At 51.9% G+C, this 19,494-nt stretch overlaps 2 protein-coding genes across 3 annotated transcripts; both read right to left on the reverse strand.

Moving 5' to 3' along the window:
* Positions 1-489: 489 nt before the first annotated feature.
* Positions 490-8,684, reverse strand: GPR174 (G protein-coupled receptor 174). 2 transcript variants are annotated; one of them, XM_017819326.1, is made up of 3 exons: positions 8,601-8,684; positions 7,011-7,082; positions 490-3,759 (listed from the first exon to the last, which is right to left on the reverse strand). In XM_017819326.1, exon 3 carries the CDS (start codon positions 3,356-3,358, stop codon positions 2,381-2,383), a length of 978 nt encoding a protein of 325 aa, XP_017674815.1. In that variant the 5' UTR covers positions 3,359-3,759; positions 7,011-7,082; positions 8,601-8,684; the 3' UTR covers positions 490-2,380. The 2 variants fall into 2 exon arrangements, with proteins under 2 accessions (XP_017674815.1, XP_017674817.1); XM_017819328.1 differs by lacking the exon at positions 7,011-7,082 and having other exon boundaries at positions 8,601-8,679.
* Positions 8,685-13,633: 4,949 nt separating this feature from the next.
* Positions 13,634-19,458, reverse strand: LOC108499463 (putative P2Y purinoceptor 10). Its single transcript, XM_017819325.1, has 2 exons — positions 19,081-19,458; positions 13,634-15,825 (listed from the first exon to the last, which is right to left on the reverse strand). The coding sequence occupies exon 2, from the start codon at positions 15,773-15,775 to the stop codon at positions 14,666-14,668; it is 1,110 nt and encodes a 369-aa protein (XP_017674814.1). The 5' UTR covers positions 15,776-15,825; positions 19,081-19,458; the 3' UTR covers positions 13,634-14,665.
* Positions 19,459-19,494: the final 36 nt, after the last annotated feature.

The following is a 19,494-nucleotide window of genomic DNA, read 5'->3' on the forward strand; positions in this document are numbered from 1 at the left end:
GGTATTTTTTTATGTTCTCAGTTATGTTCTCATTCGGATTCCCAGTCCTGTGCTGAGAAGAGATTATTCAGATTATATTACTCAAAAATCTTTCCAGAGAAAAGATTTTCATGGGAACCTCAGCGTCTGCTGGCTCTGAACAGGCTGATGGAGAACAAAGTCCAGGTGAGGAGTGGGATGTTGCCAAGCACAGAGCTCAGAGCTGGGCAGAACAGCCACCAAACAGCACTTGTTTCTGCTGCAGCAGTGCTTGGGCATTGCTTGGCTCCTCCAAACCTCCCCTGTGCCACGTGCCATCCCCACGTGGGGCTTTCCTGGGTGGCAGAAAGGCAGCAGAGAACCTCCCTGCTGGTGTGTGATTGCTCTGGGGCATGAAAATACACCTCCTCTTGATTTAAGTGCTGCCTTGGTTCTCCAAATGTCCATGGCAGCATCTCCGGGGGCTTGTGAAACCTCAGTGATGGAGAGTGTGGCCAAACAGATCCCACCTGGAGCAGAGGTGCCACAGGGAAGGGCAGGCAGGTCCCTCCTGAATTCATCCCCACCCCGCTTCCTGTAAGAAAGAGGTGTTTAATTCTGATCTGAATAACCCCCATTGCAGTGGCAGTGGGTGCACCCATGGGATTTTCTGGGGGGAAACATCAGCTTGTTGAGGTTTCTCTCACTGACCAATTTCTGAACTTCTGACACCACTTTATGTAACATCTTTTCCCCCTCGGGAGCTAAAAGTAGCTCTGGGGGGTTGGACAGGACCCTCCTGCCCCCCTCCCACGGGGACCAGAAAGGACAGTGATGGGCTTGATTCCTGCAGCTTTAGGAATTCTCATTGTCCTGGTAAACCCACCCCTTTGCTTTTCTCCCCAGTGCACAAGAGAGAAGTTAAAATAATTCTGCCTCTGAAATGTTCAGCAGGTGCTCAAGAGGCATCAGCAACCTGGGGGCTGCCATGTGTTGATCCCTGTAAGTGTGTGTTGGTGATGCAAAGGGAAAAGTGGGCCAAGAACCACATTTAAAAAGCATTTTTAAAGAGGATCTTTTTTATTATATGCAAGAGGAAAATACAAAAATAAATATTTTTTTTCACTATTGTTAACATATTACAATGTACTCTGTGGTTTCCTTGATTTATCAGTGCTTTCTCAGCCTTCACTCAGGTATAGAACTGGCTCAGATTCCTGTAGGAATGAGGTGGTGGAGTTCTGTTTTATTATCTAGAAGAGTTTTTGAAAAGAAAAAAAGAAAATGTGTGTTCCGACACACTCTGGGCTCCACATGATTTTCCTACAATATTTATGTTTTTCCTATAAATTATAAAACAACATTGGCATAAATAAAAACTCAGACTGTCACAGCATTTTATATTTCAAACTGTAACATTTCAAATGTTCACAGAAAAATACATTTTACAAGAAGGAACAAATGAAATCCCAAAGTCCCAAAGCTTCTGTGGCTTGATTTTGAAGAGGTTATTATTAAAAACACATCCACATTTGAGCCTTTCTTAGAAATCACTTAGAGCCTCTTGGGTGACACCTTTGACTCTGCTTCACAGGGAGTTCCAAAGCAAGCTCTGGAAAGGTTTGGATCCTCTGACTGTGTTTTAATCCTGCTAATGAAGAGTGGATGTGATCTGTGGGTCAGTTATCAGTGAAAGGGAAATAATTTGCCCCGTTTTTGGTGAAAAGAGGGCCTGAAAGCCTGAATAAACACCCTCCAAACACAGCCCCCTACACAACATGACTTTCAACATGACACAGCCCCCAAACCACGTGACTTTCCAGCCAGAAATGGGAACTGATGGCACAAAAATAGTGTCTGGAAGCTTCAATGACTGTGTGATTTGGGGGTCTGCCATTTGCTACAACCCCAAAAGTGAGGTTTCTTTAATTATTTAAATGGCAAGTCCTTTGGGGCCACTTTTTGCTCCTTGCTCCGTGGTCAGCGTGGCTGGAGGCTCCTGGCACAGGTTAGCCCCTGCTGGATTGTCTTGTGCTTCAGAAATATATAATATTGTGTCATCCTGTAATTTTTTTGGCTCAAATTCGTTTTGCATAGCAGGAGCCCAAAATCTTTGCTGCCTCTTGCTGAAGTGCATGACCAGGATGTGGCTGGGAAGTGCCACAGGTGACAACAGGGCACAGCATCACTTCTGCCACGGGTCCTTGTCCTCACCTGCTCCAGCCTGCCCAGCTTAGGAATGGAAATGCTGTTATTTATATTCAGAGAAAAATTGCAACTAAAGTATTAAATCAACACATCTTTGGTCAGGTTTGGGCTTTGGGGGGGGGGAGTTTGTTTGTTTACTCCAACCCCCACTGAAAGCAGAAGTTTGCCTGAGTCGTGGGGAGAACAGGGGACCAAAGCCCAACACCTAGTGAGTCTATTCCGTGGTGTCCTCCATGAGCACGTCCCTGGAGTGTTTCCTGGTGTAGCTGAGGTGGTGGAGCTGGATGCTGTCGTGCAAATCCTGCCTGGAGAGGCGTCTCCTGAACTCATCTGTGGTAAAGTAGTAGATGACGGGGTCGACACAGGAGTTGAGGCTGGCGAGGCACAGAGCCACGGCGTGGAACACCGAGATCACCTTCTGCACACACCCCCCCTTGATCTGCTTGGTCTTCACAAAGAAGTCCAGGGGGAAGCCGATGTGATAAGGTGCAAAGCAAATCAGGAACACCAGGGCACAGGTGAGAATCATCTTCAAAGCCTTTTTCTTCTCCCCCAGGTCGTGCAAAGCAGAGTTTTTCTCTTTCAGTGACAGGATGGTCTTCCACGAGCAGTACAGGATGATGAGCAGGGGTGTCACGAACCCCACCAGCTCCCCTATTGTCATCAGCGTAATGGAGGTGGGAAGGTCGAGCTCCTTGATGGGCAGATCCACAAAGCAGGTTTTTTTGTCATCCTTGTGGAGCCTGAGGAGCGGGAAGGGCAGACAGGCCACGCAGACCACGACCCAGCCCACGACGCTGACGTAGATGTCACAGACACGCTTGCAGTCGCTGAACCTGAAGGGGTGCATGAGGAACAGGTACCTCCTCACGCTGATGCACACCAGGAAGAAGATGCTGGCGTACATATTGACGTACTTCAGGTAGAAGCAGAGCAGGCAGAGCCCTCCCCCGAATTCCCACGTGCCCGTCAGGTAATAGAAAATCCTCAGGGGCAAGGACAGAACCTGCAGTAAATCGGCGATGGCCAAATTGATCATAAATATCACGGCCCTTTTAGTCTCCTTCATGTACCCGTAGAAGACCCACAGGGCCAGTGTGTTTGCTATGAGGCCGGGGATGAGGATCACCGTGTAGGTGACGGCGTAGTAGCGCTTCAGGTCTGTCTCCGTGCAGTTGGAGCTGTTGGTCATGGTTGTGCTCGGGGCCCGTGCTCAGCCCCGGCATCATAACATGTCCCTCAGCGTGTCCTGCAGCCACCTTGTCCTCAGCTGCTTCAGTGAAGTGTTTCAGCCCTGGAATCCCTGTGTGAGGGTTTGGTTCCTGGCTGCTCTGGGGAGGAGCTTCGTCACTTCGGGGTGAGGGAGTTAATCCAAGCCCTGCTCACGTGCCGTGCTCATGCTCCCTGTCAGATGGTACCAGCCCGTGCTGTGCTGTCCTGCAGGATGGGCAGGGAGGGGATCCACGCCGGGAAGGGCATCGCCGTGTGCCCAGGTGGGCAGGGCCTCACGGAGCTGTGCCTCTGTCACCTTTTGGGTGGCATTTCAGCCACTTCTCTCAATGCAGGAATTCAACAACTGACGTGGCCCCTCAGCTGGAAGACAGAAAGATGCAGTTAGAGCATTGTGGGGAGGCACGGGTCAAACAGAGCTGGAAAGAGCCATGGGAACCTCTGTCCAGCAGAAACCTTTGTGGCTTTGGAAGTAGTCAGCTCTCCTCCTGCCTAGCAAGAACCATGCCTTGTCCAGTGGAGGTGTGAAACCACTGAGGAATAAATGGAAAATGTGCTTAATTGCTGCTACAAACCAGATCTGTTGGTCTCCCTGTGTCCAGGCACGTGGCCGAGATGCTCCGGCGAGCGCTGTGCCTGCTTCCCCCCAGGCTGGCCGGGACACTCTCACCTCACACTCCCCTGTTCTGCCCAGGAAAGCCCTTCCGAAGGTTCAGAGGTGGCAGAGGGAGATCTGCTCCTTGTGTAACACGTGATGGGACACAAACATTTCCCACCGGAGCAGCCGCCACGTCAGGAGGGGAAGTCACAGCTCGGTGGCTTTCACCAAACCAGGGTCAGCTTTTTCATTTCTGCTCATAAACAGAACGTGAACCATCCCTGCTGCAAGCAGGGACAACTGGCCACTTATTGACCACCTTCTGCTGCACAACAACCTGCAGTAGATTAAATCTGATTTTCTCACAACTGCTTTTTCCAAACCTTTCCTCACCCACCCTGGCACTGCTGGAGCTGTTGGAAATACCAGACACCGGCACTGAGGGGATTGTGGGTGGACTTTATTTCAAACTGCACAGTAAAGAGCTGATGTTATCTGAATGTGTCAGACAGAAAAACCTCAGCCAGCTCTGATAAATCTGGAGGAAATTCAGATTTCTGCCCAAACTCTCTCAGGTTTGCCTCTGGCTTCCACATGAAGAATTAACCTGCAGGTCTAAGTGGGAGAAATTTGGAGGTACCAACCCGGATGCCAAAGGCACAGTTATTTCATTTTAAAGGTTTTAATTTAATTTTTTTTTATTTGAAAGGTAAAATGACACCCTGCTGCAGTCCCTGCTGGTTTTTCTTGTGCTTTGAGGTGCAGGCATTAAAATATGAACACTGATTAACAATGCTGACGTTCAATACTTGGTGTGATGGCACCGAAACTTTGAAGTAGCTTTGAGTGGAAACAGAAAATCTTCTACAAAAGGAAATGGCTGGGGGGAGTGCAGCCTTTCTGTGTCTATTTGTGTAGTTTCTCCTGCCTTTTCATCACCATTGAGTGATGATTCCAAGGAGACTGAGACAATCTTCCTTCCACATAACCAGTGGAGCAAAATGGCTCCTGAAATAATCCCGTTAAACTCCAGGAGCAATGATTAATAAACCATAGAGAAATCAGCCTTCAGCTCAAAGACTTTCCAATTCCTTTAGCAATTCTCCCTCCAACCTCTAACGCACAAACCTTTAGGAATGTGAGTAATCTCTTCATCAAGCAGGAAAACTCACTGGTGCTCACCTAAAACCCCTGGGGTTTTATGCATCACTGGTGGGTAACTTGGGCTGAGGGCTTTGATTTCCATTTGATGGGGCTTGAGTGGCACATCCCTGGAAGTGTCCAAGGCCAGGTTAGATGGGGCTTTAAGGAAAGTGTCCCTGCCCATGGCAGGGGTGGAATGAGATGTCTTTAAGGTCCCTTCCAGCCCCAACCATTCCATGATTCCATCAGATCCTTGCCTGATGTTTGCTCTGAAGCACCGGCAGAGGAGCTCAGGTGTCATCTCTCCCTGCCCAGATGGGTGTCCTGCTCCTGCAGCACAGCTGGCACCACTGCACCAGGCTGGGCATCATCCATGGGGCATCCAGGGCAAGACAAAGCCCTAAGCCCACATCACCCAGCTCTTCCTCACAGTGGTTTCTTTAATCTTAATTTTTTTTTTAAAATTAATTTAAAGCAGCTTGTCTTTCACCTCTTGGCAGGGGCTCCTGTCACCCACTCAGGATGACTCAATGCTCCTTTTTCCTCCTGCTGCATTCCCACGGGGTAAACTCACTTTAACTCTGTGTCTGGGCCATGAGACACACAGGGGCAAGGCCAAGGTGCAGCCCCAGCCCATCCACAGCCACTGCACACACGTGTGCACACTCATGTTTTTCCTGCTGTCCCCCAGCTCCTGCACTTCCCATCCCCACTGCACAGCCACTTTCCTGGAACTCCGTGCCCTGCTCCCTCCAGCCTGGCCCTGGTCAGGGATGCACTGGGAGCACCTTCTGCCTCTCCCTGTGGCATGAGGGGTCCCAGAAGGCCCAGCTAAAGGTGGAGAGCACCGAGGGTGCTCACCCAGAGCCCCCAGAAACACCCTTGGAGCTTGGGGAGAGGGGTATAAAAACTCAGCAACGTGAGAAACAGTGCTCTGGAAATCCCAAACAGCAACATCACAAAGTTCAGCCCCACGTGCTGTGTAAAAACCAGCAGGAGGCTAAAAAAAGCTCCAGAAAGAGGAAATTTTGTTTCGTGTGCTCCGTGCTTGCTTCCCCCAGCACAGCGGGGCAGGGGAGAGGCTCTCCCCAGGCACAGTCCCCTTCTTCCCCTGAGTGGATTTGCCCCCTGATTTTGCCAAGGAGACCCCCCAGTCAGCCACGTTGGGGCACTGGATGAAGACTTTGTGCTTCATGAGGCAGAGGCAGCAGGTAGAAGTTGCAGCCAGACCCTAAACCAGCCTGTTACAGCTGGCCATGGCCCGTGTGCAGCATTTCCCACGTGCTGAAGGGCAGCCCTGTGTCCATATGCTCCATGTGAGCAGTGCAGGGGCTGGGATGTGGGAGCAGCCACTGAGGGGTCACACCTGTGGGCTCTGCCCCGTGCCCTCCTCACAGCCCATCACCCCCCTCAGAGCCCATCAGGGCTCATCAGCCACACCTGAGGGTGCTTAAAAATCCTGGGTCAACCCAGGGGCTCGTTAGCAAATCCTGAGGGTTTTACCCCAGGAAAAGCCACAGCAGCCCTTAAACCCAGCTGGGTGGGGGAGAGGCTTTAAATCCAGCTGGGGGAGGGTAGTTCATGGCCAGGTACAGTTTGGGGTGTCGTGCCTGGAACCCTCTTGGAGCTCAGGTTCCCCCAGGAGCTGGGATGCTGTCCCACACCTCCTGCTCCTTCCCAGAGCCAGGGTGAGGAATCAGCCTGGATGGATCCTGACCCCAAGCCGTTCTTGCTGCTGGCACAGGTGAGCTGTGGGTGCCAAGCCACCCTGGGTTCAGTTTGGGGCTGTATTTGTGCTGTAAGAACATGTAAAGCCTGTGCCAGAGGTGACCTGGGCACAGCAGCAGCACCCTGGTGTCACCAGCTGACTTACCCTTCTGGGGGGAGCTGGGCTGTGCTGCTGCCTCCCACCTCTCTTCTATTTTAACTCCTTATCCTCCACAACCTAAAATAAAAGCAGAACATGCACATGGGTGACCCGAAATGGAAATTTAGTTTCCTGCTGAAGCTGTGCTGGTGGAGGCGGAGTGAGGGTGGTTCTGTCCCTCCGTGTGGGTTCTCTGGGGGTGTGGGGACAGGGCCCAGGGGTGTCCTGTGCTGGGCTTCTCCCAGTGCCCACTTGTTCTTCAGCTCACCTGAAGTGCTGCTGTCCTGTTCTGGCAGAGATAACTATTAGTAACTAGTGGGTATTAATTAATACTAGGTATTAACTGAAAACAGAAGTCACAGAACTAGAGACTGATCATTGCACAGGTTTTCTTTTCGATTCTTTTAATTCACATCAGGGGAGGATAAAAGCTTCTCTGCCTTGAAGCAGTTTCCTTGTAAATATTTGTGGTTTGTGTCTTCTTCCAGAGGGGCAACATTGCCCTTTGCTGTATTAACTGAATTCCAAGAATATACAGGAAAACATGGTGGGATTTTTGGGGTGTCCTGTGCAGGGCCAGGAGTTGGACTTGATCCTGATGGGTCCCTTCCAACTCAGCATATTCTATGAAATGCTCTACTTTAATGCCATATGAAATACTCTGCTTTGGCCTTTTAATCCTTTGCAAAAGCTCCTGTCCTCCTTTGTCAATATTAATCTTGGTTAAGAAGGGAAAAATAACCCAGAGCACCCGTGCTGTGTGTTATCCTAATCCCTCAGCTCTCTTCTCCCTCCCTGGCACACCCCAACATTCCTGGGAGACGTTCAGAGCAAGGAGCACCAAAGCTGTGAGTTTTCCACCCAGGCCATGAGGGCACATCCCCCAGGGAGGCACAGCCACGTCCCTGGGCTGTGATAAGCCTGCCTCCCCTCATCCCTGATTCTTGCAATTAAGTGGAAAAAGACCTGTGGAAAATTTGTGTGGTGCCTCCTATGAGGAACAGACCACTTGGGAAAACCCATGGGACAAATAGAGTGAGACAAACTCCAGGAAAACCCAGAGCAGTGAGTGAATTGGGTCAGTTGTGGGGATGGGGCTGCGTGGCCTCAGAGTCCACTTACAGACGAGTCCCACCCCAGGCAGCTGTGGGTTTGCAAAGGCTGAGAATCACTGCATTTGATGTTAATCCTTAAATTCAGCTTCTTGATACTCACATAATGATAGCAGAAAATACAGTTTGACCCTTTTAGGTCTGGGTATTTTGGCTCCAGCCATCCCCCTGCTCTCCCTTGGGTACTCAGAGCATCTGTGAGCAGGCACAGGAGCTTGCTCTTCCAAAACATGAGTTTTTAGCTCCTTACCTGTACCTGGGCTTACTCTGTGTCTCCTCCCTTCTGCCCATTAACTTCTGGAGACACATGGGGTTGGTGTTAAGGCAGGACCCCCCTGCCCCTCCCTGGGGTGTCCCATCCCCTCTGAACACTCCCAGCACCCCCCAGAAGTGGCACCGGCTCTGTCGCAGTTATCAAAAACAAGCCCAGTTTAAATCCTTTAGCTGGAACCGGAGCTGGCCGGGACAGAGGGATCAGTCCTACCTTTGCTGTCCTGCCAGGCTGCTCCGTGTGGCCCTGTGGGTGCTGCCAGCAGGTCCCCCCGTGGGTCCCTCCCTCGACGTGCAAAGCAAAAGTGCAACTGGTGGAGCGGCGGCTGCGCCCGCGCAGAGGAACGGGGTGGGAGGGCACCGCTTTTGGGGTGCTCCCCCTGCCCTGGGGCCTGGCTGGACCCTCCTCCTCTCTCCTTTTCTATTTTTGTGCTTTTATGTCTGTGTTTGTAGACCTGATGGTGGTTTTGGGGTGTTTTGGGAACTGTTGCCCCTGCTGCCAGAGGAGGGGGTCTGGGGGTGCTCGACCCCTGGTAAAGCAGAGCTGGCTCCCAGGGGCAGGTGCCCACTGGCAGAGCCCCTCTGTGAAGGGCACAGGGCTGAGGCTGAGGGAATGAGATGCTTCATCCATTAGTTTCCTTCCCCTCACTGTCCCCTTCTCTCTCATCTGGATGTTGTTACCCCCGTGCTGCAGTTCCAGTGCTCTGGGGGGGCTGACCAGGGTCAGGTTTGGGCTCCTCCAAAAGCCGCGGGTTCTCCACGGTCGTTACTTTCTTGTTCAGTGGATTTCACGGAGCAAACCAGGGTGAGAGCCGAGGACTCTTCCAAGTGTGCCCTGAAGTGGTGTCACCCATCCCCAAGTTCCCGAGCCACCGCGGTCCTCATCGGCAGAGGGCAGAGCTGGCTCTGGTTTGATTTTGAAAAGCGGCACTTCCCCGGTTATCCAGATGGGGACTCCAGCTCAAGAAACATTAGAATTACCACCTTTTAAGATCAAGAGTGATCACCGATTCTCTATTCAATTGGTTAATTTGACAAAGTGACTTTTTTTTAACCATTTCTGTAGCAATTCAACCTTGCAAATCAAATTGAAGATTTGCAACTTCGTAATTTGCATTTACTCATTTTTCTTACGTGTCTGCTCAGGAGAACAGGACACACTTTGCAGCATGGCTTGTGGAGAGGGTTTCAGCTCTGCAAAGGGTCACACAGGTAATGAGGTGCTGTGTCCCCACCCCAGCATCTCATACCTGCAGCAGGTACCAGGGTCTCTGTGCCACCTACCCCTGTCAATCATCATTGATTTACTCAGATTACAATTCCTGTTTACAGCAGGGGTTTGTAGCTCTAGATACCCCTTTTTATTTTGGTTTATAAGAAATGAATCTCTTGGGCACATTGTGGGCTCTTACAGCTTTGCAGGGCACGGGGTTTGTCACCCCTGTGGTGGCACCGCTCCTCACTGGGATCACACCTCCCAGAAATGCAGCCATGGGCCTGTTCCAGCAGCTGATACTCCTGCTGGTTAAAGCTTCCAGCCTTCTTTTGAGGCTGCTGATGACTTGACGTGCCTTAATTAGTGTAGTGTGGGAGCCAGAGCCTTCAGCACTGCGGGTTCTTCACCACAGAGTTGTCCCCTGGGTGCAGGGCTGGGTTTCTCTCTGATGCTTTTGGATTGGCAGCTTTGAGGGTTTGGGGTTTAGTGCTGAAATGGGGTTTGTTGCTGTTGTGATCTCCTGGGATGAGCTCTGAGCCCTCAGTGGAGGATGCTGCCTCAGGTCACGTCAGTCCTGGGGTGTTTCCCTAATTTCAGGAGGATCTGGGATGTGAAGCATTCCCAGCACCTCCCAGCAGCTGCCTCTGCTGCTCTCACACTTTGCAAAGTGTTCTCACTGTAGTGATTTAAAGAAAAACCTTTTACTTCCTCTCCCTCACCCCAAAACTCTGTGATGTCACCCCTGGTGGTCCCCAGGCTCTGTCCTTGCCCTCCCAGCCTTTCCCTGTGTGCCCCTGGCACCCCCTGCCTCCCACAGGGACTGAGGGGGATGGTTTGGAAGTGACTTTAATAGACGATAAAACTGAGGCCAGTCCCAGGAACAGCAGAAGGACCAACCCCCTCGTGGCTGAGCACACCTGGCCTTGGGGATGGACTCCTTTGCTGTTCCCACTCACACATGTGATGGATTCTCCACTTCACTTTTATTTCCCCAGGAACCAGCCTGTTTATGAGAAAGCAGAGCCTGAGCTCGGGCAGGGAGTGGATGTGCTGCACTGAGAGAGTTTTTGTTTCATTAACACCTTTCAGAGCACAACCATATCCTGTTTTGCTCTCTGTGTGCATCACCACCAGCATCCATCCCATTTCCCATCACTCCAGGAGCCTTGTTGGGGGGGGGGACTGAGGGTGCCTTTACTGGCAGCCAAGTGCCAGTCTCTGAGCTGTGCTGTCCCCAGGGCACACAGTGGCACCACTGGCCAGACCCTTCCCAGTCCTTCTGTAGTTGAGGCCACCAGAAATCAGGAGGACTTGGAGCTGGGCACCAAATCACAAAGCAATTACTTTACAGTATAAGATAAAATTTTATCTAATAGTTGTATTTTTCTCTTATTATTTATATTTTACCTTTACTCACATTTTTACCTTATAAGAATTGGAAATTTTCAGGTTAGCTAAGAATGTCCTTTATGGCCTTGTGGGATTTCCTTAGGGAAAAGCAACCGAGGCCTTTCTGATCTGCAAAGAGTCTTTAATAGCAATAATTCCTGGGAATGGGTCATGTGTCTGCTCTCCACGTGGCTGGTGATGTCCCAGGGGAGGGCACACACTGGTAGGAGCGTGTCTGGAAAGGGGGATGCAACTGGGCTTGCACAGAGCCAGGGATACAGACACAGCTCTGGCACTGGGCTGGGGCTAAAATCCCTTGCATTTTCCTGCCCTGTCTGCCTAAGGCAGGGAATCTTTCTTTACAAACCAAAAATCCCTGTTGAAGGAGCAGGACTGAGCTGAGGCAGCGCCTGCTGGAAGGGACCTCCTGGCTGGGTCAGAGTCAAGGCTTTGGCTGTTCCTCGGGGTGCTGAGCACCCTCACAGTGCTGAACGTGGCCGTGGCATCCAGGCAGAATTCCCAAATCCCCTCCCTTGTGTCCCCAAGAGGACCCTGCAGCACAGGAGGGACCGACAGACACCCCTGGGGTGCTGTCCCACCACACCCCATGACTTGGGCTGTGCAGGGTGGTGCTGGCTGAGCCCACGGACCACAAAATTGGATTGGGGAACTGATGAAATCACGGCTGTCTGGAAAACCGCTCCCTGGCTCGGCTGGGCTTGAAGCAGCAGAATTTGTTCTCTGTGTATTTGGGTTGTGCTCAGCACCGAAGCCCGTGTTGGTGTTTGTTCCTTTGCCAGGCACAGCACTTCCCCCTCTCCAGCACAAGGTGGGTGGGTGGAGAAGCTGCTCCTTGCCAGCAGTGGTGCCAAAAATCAGGAGAGTCTGAGACTCACTGCTGGCTCAGTGGTGTGAGCTCTGCTGGGGCTGAGTGGTTTTCCAGAGGCAAAGTCACTTTGGGGCTGGGCTGGAAGCGTGTGGTCATGGAGGGAGGATAAAGGTAATTTTAGCAGAGAGAAAAGCAACTTCCCTCCTTCCCTGTGGGGCCCTAGAAAGAGTTGTGCACAGGGATGTCTTCTTGGATACTCCCAAGTACTGCATAACTGTAGGGATATGTAAGTGTAGGGTTAGATGGGATATTGGGATACTGGGGGAATTCCTTCCCGGGGGAGTGGGGAGGCCCTGGCACAGGTTGCCCAGAGAAACTGTGGCTGCCCCATCCCTGGAAGTGTCCAAGGCCAGGCTGGACGGGGCTTGGAGCAACCTGGGCTAGTGGAAGGTGTCCCTGCCCATGGCAGGGGGTGGCACTGGCTGGGCTTTAAGGTCCCTTCCAACCCAAACTATTCCATGGTGGTTCTATGACTGATAAAACAGGAGGCTGACAGGTGTCTTGTGGCTCCAGAAGGGCAGAAAGCACCAGTTTCTACTGAAAAAGAATGTTTCTTTTTGGTTTGCATAAACCCCAGCAAAATCCTTGCTCCCCAGTGCATCTGTCCCAGCAAGCGATTTTCCTGCTGTATTTCCCACAGCCCGGGAAGGGTTTGCTGTCGAGTTCCCACATGACAGATTAGTGAGAGTTCTTGGTTTGCTTTCTCTTTCCTGTTTTCTGTTTGGGAGGGGGAAGCTGCACTGCAGAAATGTCAGCAAAGCAATGTGAAAACTGGCTGGCAAAGTCCCAGTGGGAACTGGAGCTACTGGGAAACCCGGAGCTGGTGCTGCCAGGAAGGTTGGAGCTGCTTTACGGGATTTGTGGGTCAGCAGGACTTATAAATACCTGTCTGTGGTCACTGAGGGCTACCTGGATGTCCAGCCCAGCTACTCAGGGTTGTACCATTCCCAAAACACGCCCCCAGGAAAACCCACACTCCTGGTGAAGGTGCTGGTGGTGTGACTGGTCCTGTCTGTGCCTGGAGCCAGTCCCGGCATCGGTGAGGTTTTCCCGGCTTTCCTGTTTTGCTTCCACGCGCTGCTGGGTTGGACCATCTGAAACAGCGTTTTTCCACCCCTGAAAACGTTTTTGGTTTGTTTTTTTTTTTTTTTTTTTTTTTTGGTTTTTTTTTTTTTTTTTTTTTTTTTTTTTTGCCCCGAGGCAAACAAGGAAAACATGCCCTTTTGTTATTTATATTTTTTGTGAGAGGAGGAGGAGATTCGGGACAGAATGAGCCGCAGGGCAGCGTGTTTGCTGCCTGTCCCGGGGTTTGCTGCCAGTCCCTGGCACACTGAAGGTACCAAAGCAGATTCCTCCAGGTCGTCTGGATCTCCCCATCTGGTCCCCCCCTCCAGCCTGAGCACTGTGAGGATAAACCCCCGCCCTCTCTGTTCTTCCCAGAAACGCTGCATGGCTTGGAAATGTGCATCCAATCACGGGAAAAGCTGTTTTCTATCAAACCCTGTCTGCCTACGTTTACTTATATAATTCCCTAAGGGTTTTTTGGCATTGCCTTGGCCCAGGAGGAGGAAACCTCACAGCCCCTGCACTGGCCACTCTGTGAGGGGCCGTGGTGACAATGGCACCTCTCTGAGCCCCAAACTGGGATGTCCATCCCCAAATTGTATAATTATTCTTATTATGCACCATGTCTGCTCTCAGGGCATTTACAAGCACTTAAAGTAATATTCCTGACGCTAAAATACGTGTTGGGATCACTTTATTTCCTTGGAATTTGAAGCTTTCAGGATGTACTTGGGTCAGTTTTGTAAACTTTTCTCGGGACCCAGCGAGGGTTGGGACATTTGCTGGTATTCAAAGCAAAACTGAACGTTTGGATAACATCTGAATCTGCAACCACAGGTGTCAGCAAGGTGACAAATAACACAACACTCCTCATAACAACACAAGAAACAGCAACACCAACATGAGTCCGCACTTTTGCAGCTCACACCAGGTTTCTGTGAGTAAATGTGCCCAGGGAGATGTCCTTCATCTTCCTCTTTGCTTCTGGCATATCCATCACTATTTGTCTTCAAATATTCATCCCCCCCCATCAGCTGAGCACCCTGCAGCTCCCAGGAGCCAGGTGTGGATCCTCTTGCTGAGCTCTGGGTGCCTTTCCCAGTAGTGTGAGCTGAGCCCAGTTTGTTTGCACACTCACTTTAACACTGGTGGGCTGTAGGTTAATGATCTTTGCTTGGTGTATGTCTGTACAGCTATAGTCTTGCAGTCCAGATTAGCCTGGATCAGGTCTGGGTGGTGGATTTTTGTAGTGGAAAGAGGTTCAGTTTATGTGGAGATACTGAACTGTCCTGATCCAGAGCCTCTTGTGAGTGTGGTGGATGCTCTAAGTTATTATGGGCTGTAGGTGCCCATGTTCAGAGCTGGAACTCCTGGAGCTAGCTCACAACTCAGGATTCAGAAGGATTTTCAAATGTGACAAATATGTAGAAGCACTGAAACACCAAAATGAGAGGGGTCTGAACCTGTTGTGGTTCAGCACAAGGAGCTCTGGCATTGCTGACAGCTTTTGGAGGGATTTTGACAGTATTCCAATGGAAAGTGGTGTCAGGCGGCAGCCCCCAGCAGCAACAACACAACCAGCAAGTCTTCTGGCATCACAACATCCTGCTGGGTCAGATCCTGCCATCCGTGGCACACAAGGGGAATTCAAGGTGTGTTTGGAGACCTAATGCAGTCCTCGAGCGACGAGAAGCCCCTGCACGGGCAGAGCTGCCGATGCTCAGGAGATGGACTCCAGCAGCAGCTCGTCGGGCGGCACAGGGGGCATTTCCACGCTGTTTATTCGGCCAAAGAACTTGGGGAGAGACCAAAACCCGAAGCGTGGGAAGTTCCTGTTCCTGGTGCGGATGTCGGTGTCGGCGGTGGAGAGGCTGCTCCGGCGCTGGGCGAGCCGGGCCCGCAGGGCGACGCAGCCGTGGCGCAGCAGCTGGTCCTGGAACTCGGAGGTCATGAAGTAGTAGAGGACGGGGTCCAGGCAGCAGTTGAGGCTGGCCAGGCACAGGGAGATGGGGTGGAAGCGCAGTGTGCTCCGGTGCACGGCGCAGTCCCGGATGAGGTTCTCGATGACCATCATGAAGAAGGGGAAGTTGATGTGGTAGGGGGTGAAGCAGATGAAGAACACGGCCGAGCACATCAGCACCATCCTCAGGGCCTTCTGCTTCTCGCCCGCGTTCTGCAGCTGCGCAGGGCCCTCCCGCAGCGACTGCCACATCTTCCACGTGCAGCCCGCGATGATCCCGAAGGGAATGACGAACCCGAACAGCTCCGCCACCGTCACCAGCGCGATGGAGGCGCCGGGGCTGAGCTGCTTCACCCCCAGGTCCGAGAAGCAGGTGTTGATGTTGCTGGACAGGGCCGGGCTCCTCACGATGATGAGGGGCAGGCACGCGGCCCCCACGAAGAGCCAGACCAGGGCGCTGGTGGCCATGTCGTAGCGCCGCTTCCAGCCCTTGGCCCTGAAGGGGTGCAGCAGGAACAGGTAGCGCTGGATGCTGATGCAGGTGAGGAAGCAGATGCTGGCGTACATGTTGAGGTACTTCAGGTAGAAGCACACCTGGCAGAGGAAGCTCCCGAAGGGCCAGCTGTGGTTGATGTAATAATACGTCCGTAGGGGCAGCGAGAGCACGTGGGCCAGGTCGGCCACGGCCAGGTTGATCATGAAGATGATGGCTTTGCTCTTCCTGCTGATGAAGCGGCACAGGACCCACAGGGCAGCGCTGTTGGCCAGGAGCCCGGGGATGAAGATGAGGGTGTAGGTGGTGGCGTACAGGGTGGACTGGAAGGACATCTGGGGGTCGGTGCAGTTCCCAGAGGATGTGTTGCTCTCCATCTCGGCTGAGTCTCTTTGTTCATGGGGTGGTTAAGGCAGGTGAAGGGTTTCTGTGGGGAGTAAAAAGGTGCTGTAAAGCCAAAACCTCTCTGTGGGGCAGCTGCACTTTAGTACTGAAGAATAAGTTTTGTGTAGGTGCATGGGCAAGTCAGTGTGCGTGTGTTTTGGGAAGGGTGTGGAGCCAGACCCCTCTCACAGGGACTGATCCTGGGCATCTTCCACTATCTCCTTTGGATGTGCTCCTCAGGATCTCGTGAGATGCCCCAGTTACAGTGACAAGCCCGCTGGGCTCTGCAGCATCCATCTCTTCATTGCTGATGCCAGAGAGTTGCTTTAGCTCCCCAGGGTTGTTAAGGACCAACTTTATTTCATTAAGTTTTCCATCCAGCTCCTGTCAAATTCATACTCTCTGATATGTCTACAGGCAATTTTAGTGGGACTGTAAATAAACAGGGATTTAGAATGGATCTAGACACTGTCTTTGCAGATCCTTGCAGAAATCTGATGTGAATCAGCAGCAAAGGGAATAATTAACATCTGCAAAGGCTGGTGCTGGCAGGCAGCTGGAGCAGAGGCCAGTGGGAGAGGTGCAGACAGATCTATCAGCTCTGGCTCCAGATTTAAGGCTGGATTTATAAACTAATAACTGGCCCAACACACGCCAGTTGCTCTGCTGGTCCTGCTAACTCAATTCCAGCACTCCCAGCACATTGTGCAGGCATCGTGCTGCAGCAACAGGAATTATCCCTCAGCAGCAGGAATTATCCTTCAGTAGCTGCTCAGGACATGCAGGAAGATAAATACATCTTCCTTCTAGTTAAAGCAGAAATTCTTTTCATCCATTTGCCCAACCCACCTCACCCAGCCAGTGCTGAGGGGGGATCGGTGGGTCATGGAGAGTTCACAGGTGCTCTCTGGAGAGGTGATGGATTTTGCCATTCCTGAGCAGAGCCCATGGGAAACAATCTGCTCTTTCAGGAAGAGGTGATCTGGCAGCAGCACATCACAAATCAAGGAGCTGGAGCATCATCTGTAACAAACAGATTTTCCTCTGGGAAACAGCCTGTGGGCAGCCTGTGCTGCCTGGAGCTGGGTCTGGCAGAGCCCTCAGCTCCTCCTGTTGCTGTCACCGACCCCTCAGCACTGGTAATTAATTAAGAAGCAGCCATGGTGCTGTTTCCCACAGCCCTGAGCCTTGTGTTCACCCCAGGATGGATTTCCAAGAGCGAATCACCCGCAGTGGTGACCGGAGCTGCTTTGAGGCACAGAGTGAAGGCTCTTCCTCTCTGCTCCTCCTCAGCTGGGCAGCTCTTCAGTGGGGTTACCATGACTTCAGTTTCAGGAGGAAATACATATTTTATATATTTATATACAGATAAATACATCAAATATAGCCCCAGCCTCTCAGCTGGCTGCTCTGCTGCAAGGAGGGTTGATGCTCACACCCTGCTTTCCAAATTGAGCCCTTCCCAAACTGCCTTCTTCCTTTTAGTTATTTTTTTCAGGGTTTGGCTGCAAAAAATAGCAAGGTTGAAGTGGAACCAAGGCTGCTGGGTGAGGGCACTTTTTGGCTGCTGACTGTGTCAGAGGTTTCTGATTGCTCCACTGAGTTGGGAAAGGCAGGAGAGGGGACATTTGTCATGAGGGGACAGTGGGAAACAAACCCTTTTCTTCCCTGCAGTATTCTTGTGTTTGTTCCTCACCTGCCTCAAAAACCAGAAGGGGTCTGTGCAGGGCAGTGCCCTTTGCACTGACTCTGTTCAACCCTGGCAAAGTGGTGGCAGGGCACCTTGTCTTCACATCCCTGAAGAAAATAGGGAGGGAAAACTGCCAGGGAGCAGCTTTTGTCACAGTTGTCCAGTGACAGGGGTGGCACATAAAAAGGATTACAGAGCACCAGCATCCCTGTCCTGCCATCTCCTCCCTGCTGTGTGTCTCAGCTCACATCCTAAACCCTGACCATGAGGAGCCTCCTTGCTGTTTTTCTCCATGTTTTGGCTTTCCCTGGGAGCACAGGAGTGTCTGTGTGTCAGGAGGGCTGGGTGTCACTCCTCATCCCCAACACAGTGTTGGGTGGCAGTGCTTGTGAGGGCACCAGCAGGAAAGCAGGAGAGATCTCCACCCTGCTCTGGGGTCAGGCCAGGCTTGTTCATTGCAACAATTCCTGGGAGGGTGGATTTTAAAACTTATTGTTGTTTTCCAGTTTTCCCTTTGCCCAAAGCCCCTCCAGCTCGCTCTGCTTTGCTGTTGGTGTCAGGACAGAGATGCTCCTGTGGCCTTTGGCTGGAGTTTTGTTCAGCAACTTTATAAATCTTGGACAGGACCCTCTCTGCTTTTCCTTGATTATTTTCCCCATTTCATCCACATATGGCTTTATTCATGGGCAGAAGCCACTTTTTTAAGTGGCAAAGCTGAGTTTTACCCAGCTGCAATTCCAGAGGGGAGACCAGTATCACTGCCCGAGGAGTCAGACTCCTGGTTGTGGATGCAGCACCACAATTCATTAAACATCAAGTACCTTTGCAATTAATTAGGAGGCCAAGGCAGCTCTGGGTTCATTTTCAGAGTGTTTTGGAGCAGTATCTGTTCCTGGAGGCGTTATGTGGCTGTCACTGCTGGAAACCGCCCGGCTCCTCTGAATCACCCTGTGCCCCACCCAGCCCCACACCATGGTGGTATTACTGCATTTACTGCTCCCAATTCATTGGCAAACTCATCCTCATCTTTTCCATGGCCTGCTTGGCCAGTCCAGGCTAAAGCTGAACTCCAGGTATGGCTGGGGAGAGCCCCAGAGAAAGAGGACAGGGGCAGAGCTGCCTCCCTTCAACTCTGGGATGCTGGAGAGAAAAGCAGGCTTGGGAGAAAAACTAAATCCACTTTTGGCTTGAAAAAAAGCTCCTGGTTTAAGTGGTGGAGTTTTCTGGCACTGACGTTGTAAGCAATGATTTTGTTTGTTTAATCTCGGCACTAATAGGAAATGTGTAAACAGAGCTGGGCAGTTACGGCAGCCTCTGTCAGTGAGGGCAAAACTGAGGGGTTTGGGATCAAATGGAGGGGTTTGGGATCGAGTTGAGAGGTTTGGGACCAAACAGGCTTTCCCCACATCCTGCCCCCCGCAGCAGCCTGCCCCATGCACCCACCGTGCTCACCCACCCCGGGAGCCGAGCGAGACTCTCGTGGCACGGGCACAGGACGTCGCCCGGCTCTGCCCGATACCATCTCCTGAGGAGCTAAAAAAAGCAATACCATCGCTGCAAACTGCACCAGCTTCATTCTACCGAGGAAAAGACAGAAATGCCACTCACCTTCCCGTGCCTGCCGTGCCCCAGGGGGGGCACAGCCATGCTAGAGAGCACGAGCAGCGAGCGCCCGGCTTTTATTGCCCACCGAGCTCCTCAGCCATCCCAGCGGCTCCTCGTTTAACTTCCACATGTTTTCGGAGGGCTGGAATCCTGCCGGCATCTGCAGCCCAGTCCGGTGGCTGCAGAACAGGAAATCCTGTATTTTGTTTCTCTTCTCCCACAAAACGTGTGCAGCTAATGACGTTAAAGCCGCTGGGAAGGCGATGACGTCGTTTGGTCCAAGTGCCGTGGGATGGAGACCATGGATTTCTGTCCCTCTTTCGGCACAGGAGTCGTGGGAGGTGATGGTGCTCTTCCCTCGAGCTGCTCCTGCTCCTCTCCACGGGCACTTGCCATTTGCCTGCTAAAAGCTGTAAA

The sequence above is a fragment of the Lepidothrix coronata genome, unplaced genomic scaffold, assembly GCF_001604755.1.
Source record: "Lepidothrix coronata isolate B3197 unplaced genomic scaffold, Lepidothrix_coronata-1.0 Scaffold73, whole genome shotgun sequence".
Classification (NCBI taxonomy): domain Eukaryota; kingdom Metazoa; phylum Chordata; class Aves; order Passeriformes; family Pipridae; genus Lepidothrix; species Lepidothrix coronata.

Bases quoted from the DNA above. Each gene is read 5' to 3' on its own strand.
- GPR174 (XM_017819326.1), bottom strand. From the start codon at position 3,358: ATGACCAACAGCTCCAACTGCACGGAGACAGACCTGAAGCGCTACTAC.
- LOC108499463 (XM_017819325.1), bottom strand. From the start codon at position 15,775: ATGGAGAGCAACACATCCTCTGGGAACTGCACCGACCCCCAGATGTCC.